This window comes from Vidua chalybeata, chromosome Z, assembly GCF_026979565.1.
Source record: "Vidua chalybeata isolate OUT-0048 chromosome Z, bVidCha1 merged haplotype, whole genome shotgun sequence".
Lineage (NCBI taxonomy): Eukaryota > Metazoa > Chordata > Aves > Passeriformes > Viduidae > Vidua > Vidua chalybeata.
In genome coordinates this window covers 52,128,839-52,154,839 of record NC_071570.1, presented here as the reverse complement: position 1 = coordinate 52,154,839, position 26,001 = coordinate 52,128,839, and the positions used below count along the sequence as shown (strand labels likewise).

The following is a 26,001-nucleotide window of genomic DNA, read 5'->3' as shown; positions in this document are numbered from 1 at the left end:
GTTGTGTGATATCACCCTTGACCAACATTAAGTGACAGATTCAGGTAGAACATACTTCTGCACACTGGCACTGTGCCACTCCAAAGCTTGTCTTCTTGGCAAGTCCGTTTTGCATCACCCTGTGAAACAATAGAAAATGCTCAAAGAACAACTTTGCTTTAGTTAACTCTTTTCTCCCATCATCTTTAGTATCCAGCAAAGTGAGGAAGCTTTTTCTCCATGTGCCACCCATGTAAAGAGAAAATGAAGTGCTACAGCCCAAGTCTACTAGTAGAGTTTATAATAGAACTTTCTGCAAAATGATGGGTGTTTGTAAACAAAAAGTTTGTGGGGCCAGTTAGTTAGTTCTTTTGTCCTTGTATCTCCGGAGTATCATCTTTTTTGTTAGTTTTATCATTCTTGTTCCTAGGAATGTGTTGCGATGACAAATTGTCTCCTTTCAGGACTCACTTATAGGAAATTCAACTAGCAATTTTTTCAACTGTACAAGCTTGTGTTTGATAAACATTATGTGCTGATTTAACCACATCCCGAACACTCATTCTTTATATTTGCCTATAAATTACATTATTTCTTTCTTACATAAAAGTTTTATGGAGAGTCTAATAGCCCAGGATTTAATTCTTATTTTATTCTGAGACATGGAGAACAATATTTAATTATGTCCCTTGCTGTAATGTACTTTTATTACAAAGCAGACCTATCGATAAAGAGCAGCTGTTTGACATGTTGTACAGCATCACACCCAATGGACTTTGCTTCCCAAAGAAAAAAAGCAGGACTTCTACAGCTCCATGAGCCATCAGCAGGACTTCTACAGCGGGGACACAGTTTGGCACTAGGTGGCAAAACTGGATTACAAAGCCTTGGAAGGGCTTATTACTATGTAACGACGCTGGTTTATTGCTTCCTAGAATTATTTGAAACAGCAACTCTATCTTTTTGTCTAAATACCAGCACCTTAATCCCCAGTGATATTGCATATTTGACAACATAATGAAAATTAAAGTCATTGTCACCTAAGCATTCTCCAAACTCTTATTTTAACTTGACTGAGTGAATTAACTTCTGACTGGGTGATTTGACATGCATGAAGTTCTTAATTAGTTACTGGTGTTACAAAAGTACAAAGGCAGTGCAATCCTGCTGTCTGCTTGGCCCTCAGAAAACCAGCATTAAGAGCCAGCCTCTGTTCTGGAGACATCTCACCACCTCATGTCTCACTCATCACCTGGGGATAGTGGAGATCATGCTGTGCCTCAGGCAACCTACTGTCATTTCTGAATTCACTGCACCTTTTGAAAACACCCCTGAGGTAGCTCTGAACTTGCTAGCCTGAATCCTGATACTGAGAAAGCAGTGCTGTTTCAGAGCTCAGGTGGGGATAAAAGCTGTAATAAAAGCAATGGACAGGAAAGAACTTTGATTCCTCCTCCATCAGGGAATAAAGCTGCCATTGAACAAAATGGAATACCTTTGATCTATCACTTTAATACCATCTAGCAATGTCATAGAACTGAGGGCAGAGGAGTTTATGAGGAACTTTAAGTCTGGAAGGCACAACTCTTGGCACGCAGGTATAATGATTGTGACACTACAAAACAGAAAAAAAATGCAATCTAACTATGGCTAAAGAACCAGAGAAATTAACTCTTCTGTGACTTATGGTCAAAAGCATGTGTAATGCTGTATTTGCAGAGGACTTCAGTTAAGAAAACCGAAATACTACAAAATACCTGCTGGACATACACCTCTGAACAGGATTCTTATATTTGCTTCAACTATACCCTTAAGCCATTCAAAGGGTGCCCCAAACATACCATGAACTCTCTACAGACAATAACAAAACCAGCAGACATTCAGCTTCTACGGTGTCAAAATGAATGAGGCAGTTCACAGCAATCACTCAGGAACTGAAAATGAGAACTCAAAGCTTAGAGTGTTGGAGATTTGAGCTTGCTTACTTGTAATTCATAGCCAGAGTCACATTTATAAAGAGACACATCTTTGTAATTGTATTTAGTGCCAACCACAAATCCATGCTCTGGAGACTCTGGAGTTCCACAGGATACAGGACTGCAGATGTCATCAGAAAATGGTGGCACCCAAACACCATTTTCCTGAAAAATAAATGTAATTAGAAATGTAAGAGCACTGCTTTATATGTGCAATTATATATGCCATCATATCCAATTGAAAAAGAAAAATCATAGTAGGAGCATACAGTTGCTGTGGGTGTGCAGATATAATATTATCTGTTCAATCCTTTATAAAACTTGGTAATTTAAGTAACATTTTAAAGAGGTTAACACAGACTGGAGTTATCTTTGGCAGGAACACTTAGCTTGAGATTTAAAAGACAGAAGGAACAAAAAATAAAATGGGGAAAAAAGCTTAGAAAAGCAAGTTCACTAGTGCAAGGTCACCTAATTGCTCAGGGAACACATCAGAAGAATGAAAAGTACATCTGCCTGATTTCATGTTTTGTCTTTCTCTCCTGCTTGAATGTCTAACACCATGACTAAGTGCTTCAGCAGACTTCTCTGAGTCAGTAAGGGAAGTCTGATACCTGAAGAAACACTTGTCAAAGACAACTACTACTACTACTTCTACAGATATTTGAAACAGCAAAATGTGGGGGAAACATTTCATAAGAAAGACTTACTCTGCAAACCCACACATGCTCAGCTTTTCTCATACAAGCATACTTAGTGACTTTAAAAGTCTATTTACAAAGTTAAGATGAGGTTGTCCACAGCTAATGTGACAGGAGATTACCAGCAGAATTGATTAAGATGTTTGTTCTTTAACAGAGGATTCAAGTTTCTACAGGTGTTCAGTGGATTAAAATGTCTGCTGCCTGTTATTCTGGAGATAAAGCTCTGCATGCAACCCTCAAAATACATTAGAAATCTTGGACATAATTTTTAAAAATCTCCCATAATTTAATGCCTGGCATGTGATAAAATGAATGCTTTTCTAAAAGACAGCCTCAGCTTTTGATGGAAGAAGAAATAAAAAATTTCTTGTTCTGAAAGTCTATACATAGAAAACAAATAATTGTTCTTGGGAAACAACTAAACACACTATATTTTGCAGAATACGCTTTGAATTTTTTTGTTGAGTCCAGTTAAGGGCCAAAAGGTAAGGAAGATATAAGAAGCACTCCTGAATTCTAGATGACCAGCAGAATAAAACCGTGCTAATGAAACTATACCTTGCATGTAGATGTGCTTGCTCCCACCAGAGTGTAGCCTTCTACACATGACAAAGTGATGCTTGTGTTCACAGTGAAGTTGTTCCCAAGTGCGATTACATTAGTGATATTTCCTGGAAGGGGACACTTTCTGGGGCAACAGGAAATACTTTGAGGGGACCATTGTCCATCTTCCTGGCAAGTGCATACATCCGCTTCTGTCGCCATAGTGTACCCTTCCAGACATCTGCAACACAGCATGAAGACCTGACCACAGAGACACAGCTAGGAATGACCCAAAAATTAAAAAGTCAGGACAGTAATTTTTCAGCATTAGTTGTTAATAAGTACCTCTTGAGATTTTTCTATTATTTCAAGGTAAGCCTATAAGAAGTATGTCTGGACTGAATTCATTCTGTTGCAAGAGCTGGAGACTTCAGACTTAATTTCCAGTTGTTTCATGCTGCTGTAGCATCACAATGGAAAATGAGTTGGTGGCTTTAGTACTCAGAGGGTACTGGAAGTTTTAGTGCAGTCTCTACACTGCCCATCTCTTTGTTAGGAGGGCCTTTGGTGAGGTAAAGAGTGTGAGAGCACCAAGCAATGCTAAAGATGATCTCACAAGAGAACAAACCAAGCCTTAGCCTGACCACAGACCATTTGCTTAGACACTCAAGGCTCACTCAGTGGTGCTTTACCAAGAACAACTCAACTGGCTTGCACTAGTGGGTTTACTAGTGGGCAGCAAAAGTACTCCCTTCACCTTGTTAAAGATGCATAGGAATGACTGATACTGTTCAATTCACCCACCTGCTATCTCTGTCCCAGTTCTATCCCATACCATTATTTGCTTTTACCATCAAAAATAAATCTCTCCTTTGGCCAAGGCTTTCTTCATCTTGGAGAAAGAGATCTGCAGTGTATACACTTCATAAAATTAACAAAAAAACTCAGTTTCTCGTATCTGACAAAGGAGTAACTTGCTCCAGTGCTCCAGACAGCACAGTGCTGCAGTGCAGAAAATGGGATAAGAGGGATATCGAGCCTTTTGTATTACAAGAGCCGCCTGAAGCAGAAGGAAAACATAAATGCAATGCGAAGAGGAGAGAAGCTGCACACCCTGCTGACTGTTGCTGTCACCCGCTAACAAAACCCGTATGTTGAAACCAGTGCTTCAGAGGAGAAGAATAAGAAAGCAAATGGAAATGGGAAATTAAAGTCAGTGGAGGCATCAGCCCAACAGGCTGAAATGCCTTTCTGGAGTTTTCCTGAGTGGTCCAAATAATATTTTATAAAGCACATGGCAATGTGGGCTTTGTCAATCTGGCTATGTAGAAACTTGCACTAACTGAGGGTACACAAACCTTCCATCTTCATTCCTTCAGAGACTTTTAATGAAAACAGAATAGCAGCATCATACTTACCTGTACTGGACCTTACTTCCATAGGTGTAAGTGCTCCCAAAAACCTCTGCATTTGGAATAGATGGTGGTGGGCCACAGCTTAAGGGCTCACAGCTTGGGTATGGCTTCTTCCACGCACCTGTTTCCACACAAGTCAGTTCTGGACCCTCCTTCATGACAAAACCTGTCAAGCAGGTATAGATGATTGTGTTCTCATCTTCAGAGCTGCTGCCATTGATATATGTGTTGGGGATGATGGGTGGAGCACCACAGGAAATCTGTCCACAGTGAGGAAACCCAGAACTCCATTTGCCAGCTGCCTCACAGGTGACTTCAGGAGGTCCCAGCAGTTTGAAGCCCTCCAGGCATTGAAACTGGACACTTACCCCACAGCTGAAATCTGTACCAAGAACGACCCCATTTTGAATCTGGGGTGTAGGACACAGACAGGGTAGGCAAGATGGAAGACTTCCACTCCAGGAGCCATTGGACAGGCATTGCCGTAAGGGATTGCCATGCAGCTCATAACCAGGGAAGCATATATAGTGGACAAATTCCCCAAAAGTAAAGGCTGAGCCATTCAGAGAGCCATGGGAGATGTCTTCAGGGGGTCCACAAATGACTGGTTCACAGTGTGGTGCTTCTGAGTGCCAGGTACCATCACTCTGACAGGTAAGCGTAGACACTCCTTGCAGGGTATAACCGTCATTGCAGTGATAGTGCACTTCTTTATTAAAGCTGAAATCTGAGCCAGTAGCTCTCCCATTGGGAAGAGGCAGTGGCACAGGGCAGGTCACAGCTTTGCAAACTGGAGTGATTCCGCTCCAACTTCCATTTGCAAGGCAGACTCTACTCCTGTCCCCATTTAACAGAAAACCTTTGTTGCAGCTATACTCTGTATGTCTCTGGAACGTGTAGTCCTCTCCAGTTACCTGACCGTTCTCCAAAACTGGTGGTGGGCTGCAGGAAATAGGAATGCAGATTGGTTCACTGCCATCCCATTTCTGGCTCTCTTGGCATCTCCTCTCTGTGGGGCCGTTTAACTGGTAACCAGGATCGCACTCATAGTAGACAACACTCCCATAAGTGTAGTTTTCCCCTCTTATTTTCCCGTTCAAAAGATGGGTAGGTGAATTGCATGTTATTGCTTTGCAGTAAGGAGCAGTGTGACTCCACTGTCGACTTGGCAAACACAGTCGTGTGTCAGAGCCAACCAGTATGAATCCTGGCCTGCAGGTGTACCTCACTGCACTGCCGAGCCTGTTCTCCGTGATGTGCAAAAAACCGTTCTCCGGGGGGGATGGCAAGGTGCACTCTATTGAAACACAGGCAGGGGCAGTGCCGTTCCAAGCCCCATCTTCTTGGCAAGCTAGAATGGGGTTTCCCAGCAGCTCATAGCCAGAGTAACATGTGTATAAAATGATAGTTCCGAAAAGGAAAGTGGTGAGCTGCATTGCACTGTCCTCCTTCAAGGAACTTTTGAGGTCCTTCATGTTGTCAGCCAGCAACGTATGTGAAAGGGAGGGGTTCTCTGTAACACCCTCTTGGTCAGAACGTCTTTCCCCATGTCTCAACTGCACGTACTCTCCAAAGTCAATGTGAGGAGGCAGGCCACAGTCTGTTGGAAGGCAGGCTGGTGTAGAGCTAGACCACCCCAATTCTTCACAGGTCTGCATGGCAAGGCCTGACAGCTGGAAGCCTGGCACACAGCTGTAAATGACCATGGCCCCATAGCTATAATCTGCACCCTCCACAAAGCCATTCTCAATGGGTTGAGGGGGCTGACAATTTATGGCCTTGCAAGAGGGAACCTCTGTACTCCACTCTCCTGTTTCTAGGCATCTTAGTGTTTCCTCCCCTTGGAGCTGGAAACCTCTGTCACAGAAATACCTAACTGTCTGCCCGTAATGGAAATTTGTGAATGAGTATTTGCCATTGAGAATCTTCTTAGGCCTTGGGCATTGAATAGGTTTGCAAACTGGCTTTCCCCCAAGCCACTGTCCATCTTCTCCACAGAGAACAGTTGTGTTCCCTAGCAGTTCAAAACCTGATTTACATGTGTACAGGGCTGTGCTAAGGAAGGTGAGGCCCTGCACATCAACTATGCCATTCTGAATTTCTTCTGGTTGAGGACACTCCACGGGAATACATTCTGGCAAAGGCAAGCTCCATGAGCCATCAGCCTGGCATCTGATGGTGGACTCACCCTTCAGCAAAAACCCATCCACACAGACATATTTCACAGTGCTGCCAAAATAAAGGGATGAAGTCAAGGGGTCCCCAAAGGGGATATAGGGAGGTGCAGAGCACTGTACAACCTTGCAGAAGGGAAAGGAATCATTCCACTGCTGGGATGGCAAGCATTTCAGTACAGAGGAGCCATGCAAAACATAACCCTCCTTGCAGGAGAACTGTACAACACCGACTTGGTAAGACACTTCTCTCAAGACCAGCTGATTTTCTGCCAGAGGTGGTTCTGGACATTTTGTTGGCACACATTTGGGGCTTTGCTTTTTGCTCCATTTCCCAGACTTTTGACAGGTCCATGAAACATCTCCCATCAGCTCATAGCCTTCATCACAGAAGAACTCAACTTTGGAGCCCATATCAAAAGTTTGTCCCTTGGAGTAGCCATGCTGGATGGATGGTGGTTTTCCACAGCTGAGGGGAGCACAGTAAGGAGGCGATTCACTGTACCATTGTCGATTTGCTTGGCAGATAAACAGTGGACTCCCAACCATCTGGTAACCAGAGTCACACTGATAATTTGCCTGATTTTCAAAGAAGTGTCCAGTGGTGTCCTGGAAAACAGTTTAGACAGAGACATGTCTGAAATGAAGATGCATGATTTGGGCAATAGGAGACTGATTTAATTTCTTGTGTTCTCCTGGTCTAGCTTCTAGTTGAACCCCTGACAGCAGTGAAGGCTGTCTCAGAAGGAATGAAGGCAAGTAACTGGCACAAAATATCTTGCCTCAAATAATGCACTCTGTTTTCAGGAAATCTGAGGCCACTTTCAAAAGAAAACAGAAAATTCAAGGCTTAAAACGTAAAAGCTAGAAAATTATTCCTCTGCTTTTTCCCTTCCTGACCCTTGAGACCAAAATAGGTGTGGAGTGGAAAGGAAGATGGAAAAGAAACGGATCAGGGGAAGCTACCATCAAATGGCCTATTGTTGTCACGATTCTTTAGCTTCTATGTGTATCTAAGGTTGGAGCCCTCAAATCTACTGCTGCTAGGAGACATTTATAAATGCCACATATGCAGCTGCAGGGCCTTGAGCAGGCAGCTGAGGAGCACCTCAAAGTTGCAGTCTGGGCTTTATTGAGGTATTAAAATTTTTCTCTAACTGTAAGGAATATATGAAGGAGTGATCCTACCTAAAGAAGACAAACAGAGTGATATGCATAATTAGAAGATACATCTGTGTGGGAGTCTGAACAGAAATTGTTGCTAGTACTGCTGGAAACCCAGGAAGGAAACCCAGTAGGAACTGAAATGTCAGCCTCCACCCTCCAAATTCATCAAATGCAGATTCTCTGGTATCTGGTATCCCTGGTATCTGGTATCCTGGTATCTTAAATCCCTGGATTTAAGGAAGGAAGAGGGATGCTCAGAAGAAAAATGCTTCAAAAATTCAATGTTAAATTTTTATAATAGTGGTTTTGATCTTCCTTACCACAATATTATCCTTGTGCACCAAAGCAAAGCACATCGTTGCAATTTAATTTGTTAAGGAAAGGGAAGTTCTGACTTCAGTAAAGAAATGTGCTTGCATCAAAGGAAGAAAAATTATCCCAAGGTGATTTATCTATTGTATATCAGATTTTTTCTCATAGCAGTGAAAAGAGCAAGGCTTATGAACTGGCATCAATACTTCAAATATAAGAATGCACTTGAAAGCTACCCAAGAACCAAACAAATGACGAATAAGACATTAAGGAAATCAGTTTAATAATGCATCTTGAGTTTCCTAACTGATAACCCACTTTATGATAGGAAATCCCATGGAAGTATTCATTCTTTTCAGATATGATTTTGCTGCAAATCCACCCACTTTTCCCTTTCCTTTTTCTATCCAATCATGTACTTCCTCAGTTTTGACAGAAAATCAAAACAGAAGAAAGAAAACCCCAACAGCAACAGTTGTGAAGATATATTCAGTTTGCCTTGGTACCAGGCAGATGAGAAAACTAATTTTGTACCTTAATAAAGCCATTCTCAAGCTGTGGTGGTTCTCCACAGGACACTGGGTGGCATGTGGGCAAGCTGCCACTCCAGTTGCCAGTGGCTTCACAGGTCCGCTTCTTCTCTCCCTTGATGTAGAACCCCTTGTTGCAGCTGTAAGCCACCACTGCTCCAAAGCTGTAGTTGGACCCACTGGCATAGCCATTGCTAATGTGGGGAGGCTCTCCACAGCGAACAGGGATGCACTGGATGCTCAGAGGAGAAGGATTCCACTGGCCCCCTCGGAGGCATTCGATCTTGGCTGAAGTGTTCAGAACAAAGCCTTCCATGCACTTGAAGCTCACAACAGAGCCAGCTGCAAACTTGGATTTACTAATGGACTCCAGGATGCTGTATGAGACGGTGGATGGCTTTTCACAGAAATCAGCTATGCAGTGGGGCATGTCCCTGCCCTCTGGAGGCACCCATGTCCCTTCTGCATTGCAAAGCAGCTGAGAGTTATCAGCCAGGCTGTAACCATCCAAGCAGAAGTAATAAGCTATATCACCAAAGAGGCGATGGCCACTCTCTGGTGATGCATTTTCCACATGGGGTGGTTCATCACAGGATACTGCCAGGCACTGCTGGTGGCTCACATTCCACTTGCCGCTGGCTAAGCACTCTATGGTTTCAGGGCCAACTAATGTGTAACTGTGGATAAGGAAACCATATAGGAAGTCAAAAATACAAGCACTGCCAAACTCTACCTAAGGTTTCCTGAAGCCCTTTCAGTATGAGCTTGTTTGCTAGAACCCCAGAAGAATAGGATCCTTTAGAAAAGCTATGATCAACTTCAAAAGGAACATCCTAAAGCCTACATGTCCATGGATATATCACAAAGGTGGATATATCCTAGCACACCTTGTGCATATTGCCTCTCTCATCTGTCTATCCAATGACCATTTCTGAACTTCCATTTTGTCTCAAACTACTACAATAAACGTAGTATTGTGCAGTGATGGTCCATGCAATCCCCAAGGAAATGATCCCACTCAGAAACTATTTCTGTTTAGCAAAACTGATTGGAAAAGAATGAGATGAAAAGCCTAGAAAGGCCTTTCGGGTTTCTGTATTAGCCCTATCAATCTATTTTCACACTTGCAAGCAAAGTGAAACCTCTTAGTGAGTTACCCAGATATACTCTTACCAATAATGCATATAGCAATTTTAAAATATCTTATTCCTAAAAAGACACTGTTAAAAATACTAGAAAGCCAATAAAAAATTAATGCTGACTGGAAAAAACCCAATGAAATGATTTATAATAAAATTTTACCACATTAATACTGTTAGTGTAGCTGTAGTTCTCCAATCTGTCTCTAGGATGCAGGGACAGGCATTAATCTGTGCGGCTCATCATCCCACTTAAACCCCTACTGCTTAAATATGCAACAGGTAGTAGTGTACTCACAGTACCTTTCACTGTTTTCTTTTTTTTTTCCCAGTGGTCTCACAAAAAGCAAAGAAACAATAACTACTGCAAATTCCCCATTGACTTTCCAACTACAGGCTGTTCAGATTTTGAAGCAACATCTGCAAAACTGTTTTGTCTGGTTTGCAGGATTTGTTTTCAAGGCCTCATGATTGGACCCCAGAAAAAGAACCTATCATGTGCCAATGTTTAAAATGATCCGCTGTCACAGGCAAACAGCTGTGACAGTCTTTAAATGCTGCTATCCTACCCCATTTAAAGTGCTTGAATAGGAAAGAAAAGCAGCTTTTAAAATCATAATACAGTCTAGAAAACATAATAAAGATACTTTGCTTCAATTATGTTTCAAATAACATTGCAAAGCCAATTTATAAGAAAAATGCCGGCTTGTCAATTTACCTTTTTACACCAAGAAAAAGCAGAAAATCCTCCAGTCACTTTGGACCTAAACTGGCAAAAGCTTTGTTTATCTGCTCTGCCTTTTAGACAGAACCGTTCCAAGAAATTTTATGGAACTGCTTACAGGCTGTAAAGATTATCATGTGCAAAGGTTCTTGCAGGATCAGAGTCCAGCATTATACTTTCATGCTTAATGTCATCAGAACTGAGCCTCCTCTTTAATGAAAATTTCTCTACACAGAGTAGATAAAAATAAATTTAAAATAATGCATTCAATAAACAAAGAGTGTTTATTTTAAGTAAATAGAATTTAGAACACCACAACAGAGAGTTGTTTAATTGCATCAAAAGCATTCTTACACCCTGATAAGACATAAAGAATTTGCTATGATCAGAGTCTTGAATTTAACACAGAAGTACTGGTTCTATAGTAAATCCAAGGAAAAAGGTTTCCTATTGAATTGTGCTACCATTCCCCCTGATTCCTCTCTGTTCTTTTCTTCCTGAGTGTATTCAGTTTGCTTGAAACTAATTTAAGAAATGTCTGTGTCTCATACTATCCTGACCGCCCACAAAAAAATCTCCATTCCATTAAACTTCCAAAAAGTTAAGACAGAAGTAGTAAAAATGAATTAGTGTGCAGTAATAAAGGACTTGTGAAACAGTGCACCAGTTTTATTCAACCTGAATATTAATCCAGTAGTGCTAATCTACATACCCTTCCTTACACGTGTAAGAGACCGTGTTTCCAAAAGTAAAGTTATCTCCTTTGATGACTGCATCTTTGATGGCAGGAGGGGGTCCACAAGACACAATTTTGCATGCTGGTGGTGTGCTGTTCCAGTTCCCTGAAGATGCACAGACAAGTACAGAAGATCCCTGAAGGCTGAGACACAAAGATCATTATTAAGGCTGCCATTTCATTCCGGGTGAGGGACAGAGAATGGAAGAGCTGCTTTGCTTTCTGTCCCCAGTGAAACTAAGGAGTCTTTCTCACTGACTTCAGTAGGGGCCAGAATCTCATGCTTTGTTCATGGAAAAACACTCTGATGCTATTAAAAAAAGCTGGTCTTCACATCACTTCGAAGAGCAAGCTGGTGGATTTCTTGTGGAGCTTCAATGCTCTGTGCAGATACACACAATTTTGCTGTAGCTTTGCCCATCTTTGAGCACAAAAGAAATAAATACTTGTTTAACCTTAAAAATTTATTTGTATGTCATCAACAACAAGCCAGTCTTGAGATTTGCAACTAAGCCTCTGCCTGAAACCTGATTCACTTAAGGACTTAAAACACTATCTTCACCCAGGACACTGAAGGAAATGCTCCAGTTCAAATTTGTTCACAAAAAGGTATTCATTTCTTTCAGGAAGTAAAGGATATTGTTTGAGTGAATTTGAAATTGACGGTATTTTTTTGATTTCCTTATCTGAGGAAACAGGATTGGTTCAGATGGTGTGACTCAGATGTCTGAACAGAGTGTGAAAGACCTCCCTGAGATGTCTTGGTGAAACCCCTTGTCCCCAGCTGCTATGTCAGCTGTCTGTGGGTTCCCTGTGGGGCCCACATCATATCTGAGAGCCCTCCATGGGAGTGTCTGATTCCCTACAATTTGGTGTCAAATGGTATTAGAACCCCATGTTTAGCTGACTAAAATAAGTTAACGGAAAAGAACACTGACCTGTAATGCCTTTAAAAATTTGGCACAGGCCCTTGTCAGAGAAGTAGAACTTTGCTGACCTGTGGCAATATGTTTAAAAACACCTAAAAGGTGCTTGAAGGAAGAGATTGGGTCCAGAAATAATGCATAAGATGGACACTGTTTGAGAGGGCTTCCTCTGGAGTGGTAACCACAGGAGAGAGGATCTCTCTCACCAAGCTATGGTAGACAGGTAAAGACAAAGAATCAAAATTGACGTGGTATTTGCTGCCTATATGTCCAAAGTCCACTGTCAAAAAACTCATTGTACTGCCTGGTTTAGTGGGGTGCAGATAAATTCACAATGTGAATCTATGACTTAACACTACACTGAACTGCAGCTGAGTTATCTATTTGTACTAATGTAATTAAAACTTTCACCAAATGATCACACCTCACCTACCTGCCTGCATCTGGACAAGGAAATGATTGCAGCAGGAAAATATAGAAAATAATCATCCCTAAACAGGCCCATATGGGACCACTTATGTCTGAGTATCAGGGGAGGCAGAAACCTGCATGTAAAGCCACATCCTTGGATATAGCATTAATGGGTTAATTTTTAATTGCAGCATGTTAAAGATGCATTTGCAGTATAATTGCTTACAAATTAAAAACAGAACAAAACCTTAGAATTAATTACTAGTACAAAGAGTTCAAGGAGTAAATTAGTAACTTCCAGAAAGTTCCTTCACAAAAGGTGTTGTAAATTAATAGCAAAAATAATATGAACTACAGTTGTAGAGGTATGAGACATTTAGAAATAATGAAAACTGTTTCTCTGAATATTCAAAATATTTTTATGAGTTTGATGGTAAAATGAAAGCATTACATAATGCATATAGCAAATCTTGAGTGACTATTCTGAACTGCTCTAGTTCAGGATAAAATACAGAAAGTACCCTCAAGGTATAAAGAAGTTTTTTTTTGCAATTCTGTTTTAGTATTTTATCATTCTGAGCAATGATCTCAGCTTTTTCTCTTTCAGATGTAAGTCAGACATTCTAACAAGCATGCCACCTGCATTTGGCTTAGGAATCTTTGTGCATTTACCTGTATCCATTGTCACAGGTGTATGATACAGAGGAAAGGTAGGCTGTGCCACTGAGTGTGTATTTTCCATTGCTGATGTCCTGTGGGCTAGGGCACATCACCATTTCACAGGAGGGGGGAGCATGATTCCAAATGCCACTAGCAAGGCACAGAATTTCCTTTTCACCCACCAAGTTGTATCCATCATTGCATCTGCATTGGAAGAAGTGCTATCAAACACAGAGCCTTTCATGCACAATATAATCAGCCATCCCTTTTTTCTCATCATCCACACCTGCATAAACCATCTTTCTTTTCAGGAAATAGAGAAGTAATACTGGAATAAACATTCAGCTCTGCTAATGAACAGCCACTCTATAACCAGATGTCTTTCCATTATTTTAATCCCATCTTGCTCCTCTCCTTTATTTCAACCAATCTCTCAATTCAGCCATACTCTTATTTGCTGCCAGACTGTCAATCATACTGATAATAAGTCAATAATACAGCACTTCAAACATACTGAATTCCTACCTGTACACCACCTTATTATGGTATGTAAAATTTGAGCCAAAAATGGCACTGTTCTCTGGAATAACTGGAACACCACAGGATATAGCTTTAAAAAGACAGGAATACAAGACAGGTTGATATAACACAAACAAAAATGAACAGAAAATTAGGATTTTCTTTGTTTTCTCTGAAAAGATTTGAAGAAGTATAAAGCCCTAGGTAACAATGAGTTCTTGACTAATCTGTAAATGACATTTAAGACTATCTGAATTCACCTTACTGAGAAACTGAACTAATTGGAAGTAGGTAGTTATAACTGCTCTACAAACCACATGCTTGGCTATCAAGAGGACTCCATATCTGCCTCTCTCTATGGACAAAGTAATTGGTTTTTTGCTTAGACAGTCTTTGTCAACTATTCACTTTACCTTTTGCTTCATCTCATTTGTTCTGGTTTTCTAAAGAAGCAATTTCTGCTATTATACCATGACTATGTACATGCATCAGCCTGTCCTTTCTGGTTTAATTGCTTGAAAATGGAAGGCTGGGTGGAGAAGAATTAGAAGAACACTTCTAATGCTTGCATTAGACTGAGTCTATACCTCTGACACACTGGAGAATCTGTGTAAGAGAGAACAACTACAAACATGACAACTGTGCTTATGTCTTAAGAAAACAAAGACTTCAACACTGACATCCAGATCTGCTAGGACAGGGTTTCATAAGCTGCCATGGTCTCTAAAGGCTTTTCACTATTACTTTGGCCCTTCCATCTGTCTAATGTTAAAGTCACATTTCATCATGCATTAGCCCTAGGAACCAACCTTTACAATAGGGTGTTGGGTGGCTCCACTCTCCAGACTCCATGCAAGTAAGTTTTGTTGCTCCTGTTAGCTGGAACCCCTCTTGGCAGGAAAATGTTACTTGACTGCCAACACTGTAAGTATCACCATGTAAATGGCCATGCTCTGGATTTCCTGGATTATGGCATTTCACAGGTTCTGAGGAGGAAGAGGGAAACTATGAATAATATATTTATGTGTCAGGTTTTATGAACAAATTACAGGAGATATCCTTGGGAATTTGCTGAAAGCAGGAAGGCAAAGCACATGGAAAACACTAAAGTAATTTACATAAGTAGTTTACAGTCTTTTCTGTTTTATGTGTAAGTGACAGACACTGAAGACTCATGCAAGTAAGCTAATCTTGACATGGAAGAGCCCTCTGTAACAGAGTTTACATTCCTTGTCAGAAGCAAACACATCTTACAGTCATTTCTCCCTCTGTGAGCGAAAGCCCATTCCAGCATGTCCATCCCTGAACAGGAAAACTGCTCAGCTACCTTTTATGACAACCTATGCCACTGTCTAGTTATCTTCATCCAAAGTTACCTTGTTTAATGTTTCCACAGGCAGCTCTAGCCTTACTCAGAAGCCTGTGTTAAAATATTTCTTCGCTGCACAGCTCTGTTCTGAGAAGTGAAACACTGTAGCCTTCCCAGGTCTTGTGCTCTGTGTGCAATAAGGTTTTTGTATGTGTGTATGTCTTGGAGCAGCATCCCAATGACAGCCGTATCCATACGGAGAGGTGAGTTTTTTAGAAACAAAAGGAGACACTTTATCACAGCCCCATCCAGACTAAACTGACCTGGAGATGAAAGCATGCCTGTCCTAGATTCAGTTACTGTCTCGCAACTGGAAGGCAGGATACTGGCCTATACAGAATCTTGGAAAGGCTAGCTGGATGTTTTTCTTTCCCATACCTGCACATTTTTTACCATCTCCTGTGTAAGGAGGGATGCAAGTGCAAACATAGGATCCGTTTGTGTTGAGACAAGATGCGTGCTCATCACAGTCTGATCCAACAGCGCATTCATCAACATCTGCAAAAAACAAAACAAAACAAACCCACAAAACCCACGACTCTAGTGTGTTATTTGTAGCAAGCATTTGCTTTAAATTTCTGTCTTACTGTCAAGAGGAATTACTTGAAGTAGTATAATTAAAAATCACTTACTGCAATAACATTTTTCATCCATTGGTAAAAATGCTAAATATTTAAACAAATATTTATAACTCACTGTGAAGTTTTATTACAATTTTAATTATAATTTACTTGACAATATTGCACAATATGAGAAAATCAGAGATAAATGTTACTAACTTTCAGCCACTACTTCAACATAAAGTATCTGTTTTCCAAACTGCAAAAGAACAGATATTGTAATTATTGTTACTGCATAAATACTCTGAGGAAGGATTTTTGCATTAAACTCTTGCTTGGGAAATCATCTCTATCTCAACCTTCCTACTTATAAGACAGGAAAACTTAGTCAAGAGGGAAGATACTCTGAAAATATTAGAGCCCCATCTTCGATGAAGAGAATTAGACTAGGCCCAAAAAGAGCCTGCAGTTGCCAGAAAAGTTAAAATTAATCCAAAATATGTTAGTTATTGTAATTAACTATTTACATGACATTAGCACCTAAAAATCCCAATTGATAATTTATGATCCATGTACTTTGGTACAATGCAGCAAAATTAAAAACAAAAAATTCCTCACTCCAGAATACTTCATAAAATCTTTTAATCTTGACAGTAAGGAAATGTCCTTCATATGAAAACAATAAGTCAAAATTGCAGAGTCAATTTCAAAGTGTCTAATGGAAAAGTGCTGGCATCAGGGATTAGTCTCAGGGATTACTTTCTGTCTATAAATGTGCTTGTTTCAGAGCATTAGAGAGAGGTAAAACAATTCTTCATCTAAATGCCCTGCTACAGGACAGCTGTTGAACTAGGTATACCTTGCAGACACACAGTTTGTGTGCCTTGTCCATTTCCAGTAAAAAAAGCACTGGTTAAAAAAGCAAGAAAATCTACTGAATTGGAGGGTTTACTCTTCACTGCTGGATGAGTCTGATCAGCATGAAAAGACCACAACACATTGTAAAGAAAAGGAGTTTCTTTCTGCTATGCAGCAGGACAGCTGCACAGTAATACCAAGACAGTTGCCAACTACACAAGTACCAGGAGAATGCAAACTGCTAGCACAGCAGAACTGGAATGACTGCTTCTTCTGTAATGTCTTGTTAGGCAAGAGACTTCCAATGGGGTGGAACTACACTGTGAATCAGACCCTAACAGAACAAAAGGAATGCTTCAGGGCACAGGTGTACCAGGTTTTGTTAGCAACTCCCTGAAGCATGAGTCAGAAAGGTAAATGGTGGGTCAGAGTGCCAAATCCACTCTCATTTTCATTTTCCCATAATGCTGCTTTAAGAGAGGTGAGGCAAGCTGGAAGATGGGGCACAGGCTTTTTCCTTCTGAACATTGTGACTCCTACAGTGTGGAAGCTGAACTATTTAGAAAGCCTCAACACACCTGTGATGCTGTTTGTAGATTTTGAAGGAGTGCTGCTGGATAGGATGCTATGAAACTAGATGGATCCTACTCCAAAGTGAATTTTGGCAGAACTAAAAGACTTTGGGCATTTCTATAGCTTGTCTTAATGAAAAAAAGAAAATGTGCTATACCAATAAAGAATTAGGAGTCAAATCAAACACAAATCTTGCCAGTTTTTTACTGTGCAACTCCTATTTGAGGCATGGCTAAGGTCCAGTACAACCAGATGCAGCAATCCAAGTACAGGTAGCTAGTGGATTCCAGCAGGGGTAGGCTGGAGATGTGGCCCTGCAAGACCAGTGACACCTAGTCCATTGTACACAGTACAATGCCAGCCTGCCACATCTTTCAGTTTGTGCCGCTACACCTGGCACATCATATCTATCTGAGCGGCAAGTAAGTTACCGTGTGGCAACTGTATGAACTGTGTCCCAGCCCTCTCAATGCTACAGCTGCTTGCTGGTAGGCATGTCTGACTCACCAAAAAAAAACCCACAGTGGAAAAAAGGCTCAGAGAACACTGGCAGAGGTGATCTGCCCATTAAGTTAGGGACTAAGGAGACAGCAAGGTGGCCTTTCATTTAGGTAAACATCAATTGACAGTTGAGTTGATCAGCTGGCGGTGTAAATGCTTCTCCTTGATCTCATTAAAGAGTGTGAATGTCTTCCTGAGTTAGCCAGACCAGCATGGAGGAGGGGAAATAGGTACACTGAGGTATAAATGTCAGATAACTCCTAATGGGCTTGAGCTGACCTTAACCCACACATTCATGCCCAGCTACTGGGAATGTGCAAGGTCATGATGGTGAACATATTACAGAGCTTGATAATGGGAAACACACTGGAATTATGCCTAAACTGTGTATTACAATTGCTGTATTTTGTTAAATAACTTGAATTTGTCTCTGTTGTGCTATACAGTACATTTTGTATCACTCGGCTTGATAGGAGATCCTGTGCAGCATCTACTGTCTTCAGGTGAATAAATCTGATATTAAATAGTACAATGTCCATGTGTGAAATATCTAAAAGTACCTGGTCAGAGAGCATGGGACACTGCCTGAAAAACACTGTAGAACAACAAAATGCACAGGTCAGAAGCACAGAATGCAAGGATTTCAGGACACAGAAGGAGAAAGGCTGGGAGTGCAATGCAGGCCTATATAATTTTATATATGTTTGATAAATGCAGGATGTGGGGCATACAAGATGATGGACAGAAAAAGGTGACAGAATGTAGTTTTTGTTTCACATAAGGCTAAGCATAGTATTTCAGAAAAGTGAATATTTTGGATTATGATTCTGAGACTGTGGTTAGCCTCCACAGTTTCAGAATGAATGTCTGCTCAAACCTAAGGGCACAGGAGAAGTGTGAGATTGTCAGTGCATGCATCAAAATGTATGGCACGTCTTACCAAGGCATGATGGTGAAATACTGTTCCAGCTTCCATTGTCCAGGCAGAGCATCCTGGAGTCACCCAACAAATAGTAGCCACTGTTACAGTGATAGGTAATAGTACTGCCAGCAAAAAAGTCCTCAGCTGAATAAAATCCATTTTCTAAAGTCGGAGGCACTCCACAGCTGATTCCTGCAACATGGGTTAAAAGAGGGCACAGGCATTAGTAGAGCAAACACATATCATCTTCAGAATAATTTCACATTAGAGCCCCTATCACATGTTTTTCTCTGCAGCTGTACTATTCCATTAGCAAGAGGGTCCAGTCCTTTTCTGAAGTAGCTAATCAAGTCCAGGTCTAGTGGAGGGTCTTGTTTTCTGGGCATTTCTCAATAAGAGCCTTAGCCGGACTTTCCAGGTCCGTCTAAGAAAATTTTACTAGGTCTGGAGGAGACATCTGTGGCTGAGATCTGAGCAGATGCCCTTCAGTCACAGAACACTTCTGATAAGAAATAATCCTTGATAAACAAAAAGGAAAACTGAGATTGCCTTGTTTTTGTTGTTACTTCCCTTTGCTGAAAATCTAGTTCAGGATTGCTGTGTTTAAACACTGCAAAAGTAGCCAACAGAGACTGCTAACAGTTACAGTCCTGGCCTGAGATGAGGGAGTACATGAATGATGGAGAGATTGGAACTGACTTCACATACAACCCTGGGTATCCCTTAAATTGACTATAGTAAATAATCCCATCTGATCCCAGTTGTGCCAGCAGAAAACATCCCTGTACCTGCCTACCAGAGGCTTTTGTTAATTCTAGCAGAATTGCTTCTGTGCATCTTTATCTCAATCAAAAAGGCTTGAACTTATTCCAACAGCTACACAGCTCATCTTTGTAGCTACATGGGTTATAGCAAGTCCTAGTCCCCTAGCTGTGTGCAAGGATCACACAACAAGAATTTAAAGCCTATAGTTATGGAAGCCAAGTACTTGCTGGGAAGGAATAGACCTGGAGAGCCTGTAACAATGACAAGCTCTCAGGCATCTGTGGTTTTGGGGGTATGTAGCACTAGGAAGAGGGAAAGTATCCTGGTGGGTGAAGACAGTGATTACACTGAGCCTGATTCAGTCAGTACTTTTTCAGGCCTACACCATTAGTATAGACTAAAGTTCATTGTAGCAGGAAATAGGTATCTTCAAGTAACTTTCATTTATCACGTCCTTGTGGAGCAGGTACCTTGAAAGTAAAGGCCAAAGGTCTGTTTGTGGCAGGTCAGCCCTATTCTGTCTCAGTTCTGTGCTCAGCAGGTAAAACTGCTTGGCCCAATGCAGAGAAATCAGAAACACTAATAGGATTCTGGCAGTTGTCACATATTACACACCAAGAAAGTGTAGAGCTGTCTCTGCCAGTGAGCTTTCCTTCTGCTCATCAGGACTTGCTTTTGGGTAAATCCTTACGGGCATGCTGTTATTTACACAGAAGATGAGACTTTTGCTACAAATAACTGAATAAAGAGGAAGACATTAAAATTTAGATCAAACTATTTTAAAGGCATTTTTAACACATTTTCTCCAAACTGCATATAAATTCTAGGATTATGCAATATCTATTTCTGAAGCTAATTTACTATTCTGCTGAAATGAAAAATGTAATCAGCTCCAACACAAGCAACTGCAATCACATATGCAGTCACAACAGAGGAGGACCAAAGGAAAGGAGAAAGCAGGAGCAGGAATCATAGAATCAAAAGAAACTTGGCAGCCTGAATGCATACAGTTCAGTTTCTTTGAAGAAATCCTGTAAATCTTGGTGCACTTCCAAGTCCTAACATAAATATCTGCTGCCTTTAAAGAAATTAGGTCATAACTTACTAAAGTCAAGGCTTCTACTTCAAACCAGACATTCTCAGTGAAATCTAAAAATCACAGAGATATTCTAGCATTTCCTGTGCATCTTCCACATTCCTGATGCCGCAGAGGAGGAAAATACCAGATTGCTGATCCAAATGGACTAATTTCTCTAACAGCCCTGGATGTTAAAAACTGACTGAAAAACATATAAGAACCTGCTTATGATACAGTTTCTGCTCAGCAAAACATGAGTTTAGTTTTAAGCATATATGTCTACGCTGTAACATGGATGGATTCAAGTGTATGATAGCTGCAAAAAAAACCAGGCCATGAATAGTGATAGGATCCAAATAAATATCAGGGTTTCTTAATCCTGCCAGCTCACTGAGACAACTCACTTTCACATCGGGGAAAAGGCCGTGTCCACTGTCCCAGGTTAAGGCAGTGTTGAACAGAGTTTCCCACTATCTGGAACCCTGGGTCACAGGAAAGGCTCACTTTTGACCCTGGCTTCAAATCAGCAGAAGAGGCCCGCAGATGTGGTATGGATCCTTGCAAAGATGGACAATCTGTGAACAGAATATATGCATTCAGTAAGAGGTACAGCTACATGCTGAAATGAATAAATTGGTTATATGATTTATCTTAAGCTTTCCTAAATGTTATGCATGCTACATCCCACTTGGGTCCAAAGGGTTTTTAGAATCATCAACATATAAATTCAGAAAAGGAATCTACAGAAAAAGAAGCAAGGAGGCAGCAGGTATTTTAATACCATACAATGATTATTAGAATAAAACACAGTATTTTTTTTTCCTGATCTACTACCACCTTCAGTCTTTTCCCATCTCAATTCAGGAAGCAATAAGTTTTTGTCAGAGATTTCAATGAACTTTTTTTACAAAACCCTGGAATTTGAAGAATGAAGGACTGCATGTTCTAACTGTCAAATTATCAAAATAATTTATTCAAGGTTAGTAGAGCAAAGGCCGCAAGCTATCTTGTTGACCCCATAAAAGAGTCTTGTAGTATTGCTCATAAAAAAAATGGGTTCTAGGAAGTAAAGTTCTAACCAGCACAAAATATACTCTTGTAATCTATCTTCACTCTTCCAACAACTCCTGGCAGGAAATCTGGCCAGGCTAGTACATTTCCTTTTTGCAGTTCTTCTGGACAGGATGTAGCCAGAGATTCTACCTATGGATTTAAAACAGTTGGTTAGGTGATGTTTAAGGACAGTGTAGGAAAAGAATATTAAAAAAAAATATTCCCTTCATATGTGTATGCAACAGTAGAACATATCCTTGAGGGAGTAATGCTCATCTTTTCTAGTACAAGAGGTTCCTGGCTGAAGTACTTGTTATTCTGTTCTTATAATCTATCTAGATATGGAGAGTTAGTGTTGAGTCACTACCTGAAGGACTACTTGACATACAAACAAGGTATTGAACACAGTTCTTGAGACACAATTGCATTTGTTAGTGTAAAAGAAGAACACATCCATATCATAGGAAAAGACAGTAACGAGGCTGCAACCTGAAGAGAACACTTATCTATTTGCAAAAAATGTCAAATAGGAGCCAAAAGGAACTTAATGTTCAAGATCTGTATTCTGAAAACTGCTAGCACTGCACCACAATAAGAGACAGAAACACAAAAAGGAGAAGCTTAATAAAGTAATTAGCTGTTTCCAGAACACAAATTGTGTGAACTGTATTAACTAGACTCTCTACAACACTGTAGGTGAGGCCCAACAAAAACGGGACAGGGAGTATAGAAACAGGAACTACATAGGCCAGCTAAGTACAGGAGGAACAAAGGAACACACTATTAGACCAACAGCAGATTAGTATCTTGAGGGAAGATCTGGTCATATGTCTCTGATGGAAAAGTGTTCTCAGATGGGTGATTGCCTTCTGTCAAATTTCCAGTAGATAAATTCAACTACCAAGAATAATGTTCTACAGTGCCTATCCTTGTGAGAAGGAAAGGTACATGAACTTTGGAGTGATTTGTTCTCATATTGCCCCTACTCTGAACCCACTGAGGCAGACTGGACTTTATTCTAGAGTCAGGATAGCTGGAGAAGGAACTGATGTTCTCTGTTTATTCTGAGGCCATTTCAAAATTCTCATTTCAGCAATCTGTGCCAATGGAAACTGCTTAGGCCAAAGGCTGCAAACAAATTGCAAGGAATCTGTATGAAAAAATTAATAATGTAGGAAAAACAAGTTTGGGAATCGCCCTTTCAAGCTGTATGATGGTGAATGGAGGGCCAGAAAGGATCTCACAGTTTCCTATAAACGACTCATATTTCTGTTGCTGTCTATTCAACAACAAAGCTACCAAAGTCACAGTTAACCTATACAAAATTAATGTGCAAGTGAATAAGCAGCTAAAGCATGCAATGAAAAATCTTACAGACTAGATTCCACCATCCTTTACTCACTAAGCAACATATTCTGTCGCCTTGCTGTCCTTTATGGCTGAGAATAGAAAGTTAAGACTTAATGAATAGTTCCAGCTGGCCAGAATAAACCTAATGATAACAGATTATTTTACTGTTCCAATCTCTGAAATGAATGAGGTAAAAATTGTATAGGAAGCTTACTTAGCTTAGCTTCCTGTCTGGTGTTACATCTGTCTTTTCAGATTAGTAATATGGATAACTATAAATGAATGGCAGGATTTTCTTCCTTGTCCTAACTCTATTGCATATGAAGCAAGTTGGAATTCAATCAGACGTGTCATTAAAGAGGGGCAACTACTGAGAAAGTTTCAGAAAGTTGCACTTAAAACTCTTCACCAGTGTGCCCTGTAAAATCATATGTATGCTTATCAGCTTCAAAACTGCTAGAGGACAAAAACTTGAAGATCTGATTGGCAATGCAACAGTTGGTGACCCTAAAAGCCAAGGACCGTAGCAGATGGTTGGGTAGTTTTAAACCTGTCAGAGAGGCAAAGTAGTAAAAAACCAGAGAAATAAACAGAGGAGACATCTGGATGCTGGAAGCAAAGATTCTACTTTACTTTTTTATCTATTCATTTTATTATTTCTTATTTGGATCATGGATAACAAACAGCTATAAACCACCAATTAGTGATACAACGTTAAGAAAAATCAGAATAGCAAAACCTTGTAATCCAAAGATTCTTCCCCAGAGAAATGCCTCTAACTTTAAACATTTGTCTTTGTTGTTCAAGTGTTACTGACATTCAGGATAGAAATACTAATGAGCAGGAAGCAGTGATGGAGCACTGTCATCAGGTTTGCAGATAATATCAAGCCAGTGATATCACCAGTCAGTGTGCTCAAGGACAGAGTTGCATGCATAGGCACCTTGACAGGTTGGAGTAAAGGGCAAACCCAGACTTCAAAAATTCAACAAGGAAAAATGGGAAGGAAAAAACTTCTGAACAATATAGGCGAGGAAAGCCAAGAGCAGGAAAAAACTCTGTGGAAAAGAACTTAGGGACTCTGGCAACCAGTGAGCTGAGTACTGGCCAGCTGTGCACTGTGCAAATATTGAGGACCAACAGCATCCTTGGCTGTGTGAATAGGGTTACCATCAGAAAACCAAGGAAGTGGTTATTCTTTCTCAGTGCTTATTAGATCACATTTGAAGTACTGCATTCCATTTCATGTTATTCACAGCAAGAAAGACATTGACAAGTTGGAGCAAGCTCAGGGATGGGATTGCCTCCCATTTGCCCTGGGAGGAGAGCTTGGTTCAGCCTAGAGCAGAAACAGCTATGGGGACACCTCCCAGCTGCCCTGTGTGTAGGGGGGAGATAAACAGGTACATACAGGTCTGTACAGCAGCACATGGTGGAAGACACAACCAGTAGTCATAAATGGAAGTGGGAGGTCCCAACTAGGCATAGAGAAACAGATTCCATTTGAGGATAACTAAGCACTGAAGCTTGGCTCCCAGAAACGTTGAGGGATCACTGTCCTTGCAGGCATCTTTCAGTCTTTATTGATTTTTAACTCAGTGGAATTTGGTGCTGCCAAACTACTTTATTTTAGGTACCTGATTAGGTGTAACTCAGTAGTCAGTTATACTGCCCTTTCAGACTTTTTCTAGAACCATATAGCTCAGATTTTTCAGTGTCTAATGCATTGACTGAAATTGTGATGTCTCCCCTCTGAAATTTTAACAGCAGAATGAGGAAACTGTACATAGTCTGTAAAACAAGCACTTTTTAATTTAATTGGATTTCTCTCTCTTCTAGCAGCACTGTTAATTTTATACATGATTTCCTTCCTGTTTTGAAGCCACATACTACAGAAAGACTCAATCAAAATAGAAGGTGACTCAGTGTTGATTTTACCAGACTTAGTTCTGCTTAAAGCTATTTTACTAACTACACTAAGCTTATTACCCTAAGCCAGAACTCCATCTGGTCCCCACTGACTTCTGTGGGAGTAGAGGTCTAGCCAATATGCTAACCTAGAATGCCTTCTAAAATGTTCATCCTATGTTCAGAGCCCTCTGCTCAAACGCTGCACTAAGGACTTACTTGCTGTGGAGAAAGTACATGGTCCCAAATGTTGAGCTGGCTGATAGAGCCCACAAAAGATTCAGCTGGGTTGAATCCTTCTCCTTTTTGATCTTGCTCTTGACCCAGCACAAGCGCACCACCACCTAAACTCAGAAATTGAAAAGGGGTAGAAAACAAAGCCTTACAGCAGGGATCCCATAAGAAGATTAAAAACTAAGCAAAACAAAAATTTTGCTGCCCTGTGTTACTAGGATTTTGCAGTGAAGACCAGCCACCTTCAACAAACTCTCTCAGCAAAACCTCTGTGAAGCCTTATGTTAGACTGAGATAGGTGAACCTAGCAATTTGGAAGTGACTGTCAAATACATATGGGAGCAGAAATCACCGATGGCTGCTTCAGGAATGATATTGGCTCAAAGAGGTCACTTGTAGGTCAGTATTTGAAGCATAACACACAGCACCGTAAAATGCAGTTTTGAGCAGTTGGGGCACATTTTACAATACCAACTTACACTTCCTGCTTTAAACAAAAGCTTACTAAGTTGTACAGGTCAAATGTGATTCCGTACCCTCAGAAGCACACTGAGAGTAGTTAATGCTCTGAGACATGGCACACAAGTTAAATTTATTCTTCTTGTCCAATAACATATGAACATGCACCTTCTACATCACAGGGTATGTGGACAACGTCAAAAAGTAATGGAGACAGCACACTTCCTTAGGTCTTAGTTCTCTGGAAAGAGCTCCAATTTAAGGGGGAAAGACAGGACAAACATAAGGATCATGGATTAAAATGCTTTAATATTGTATTTTTTATTTTAATAAATAGTATTTTGAAATTTGATGTAAATTTGGATGGTGGCATTATGCAAACAGCACCAAAATAAAACCTCTTTGCAGCCAAATAATAACAGGCTTTTCATAGCTTTTCAGTGCTGAAGATACTTT

At 40.5% G+C, this 26,001-nt stretch overlaps 1 protein-coding gene across 1 annotated transcript in view; it reads right to left on the bottom strand.

Moving 5' to 3' along the window:
- Nucleotides 1-26,001, bottom strand: part of SVEP1 (sushi, von Willebrand factor type A, EGF and pentraxin domain containing 1) — a 116,625-nt gene that overhangs the window by 20,262 nt on the left and 70,362 nt on the right. The window contains exons 28-41 of the mRNA XM_053932392.1: nt 25,072-25,196; nt 21,621-21,744; nt 20,946-21,116; nt 18,717-18,890; nt 15,663-15,782; nt 14,725-14,901; nt 13,922-14,006; nt 13,409-13,600; nt 11,376-11,543; nt 8,805-9,477; nt 4,621-7,400; nt 3,218-3,443; nt 1,965-2,120; nt 56-119 (exon numbers count right to left, since the gene is read on the bottom strand). Coding sequence (XP_053788367.1) covers nt 56-119; nt 1,965-2,120; nt 3,218-3,443; nt 4,621-7,400; nt 8,805-9,477; nt 11,376-11,543; nt 13,409-13,600; nt 13,922-14,006; nt 14,725-14,901; nt 15,663-15,782; nt 18,717-18,890; nt 20,946-21,116; nt 21,621-21,744; nt 25,072-25,196 — 5,235 coding nt within the window. The remainder of the gene's footprint in view (nt 1-55; nt 120-1,964; nt 2,121-3,217; nt 3,444-4,620; nt 7,401-8,804; nt 9,478-11,375; nt 11,544-13,408; nt 13,601-13,921; nt 14,007-14,724; nt 14,902-15,662; nt 15,783-18,716; nt 18,891-20,945; nt 21,117-21,620; nt 21,745-25,071; nt 25,197-26,001) is intronic.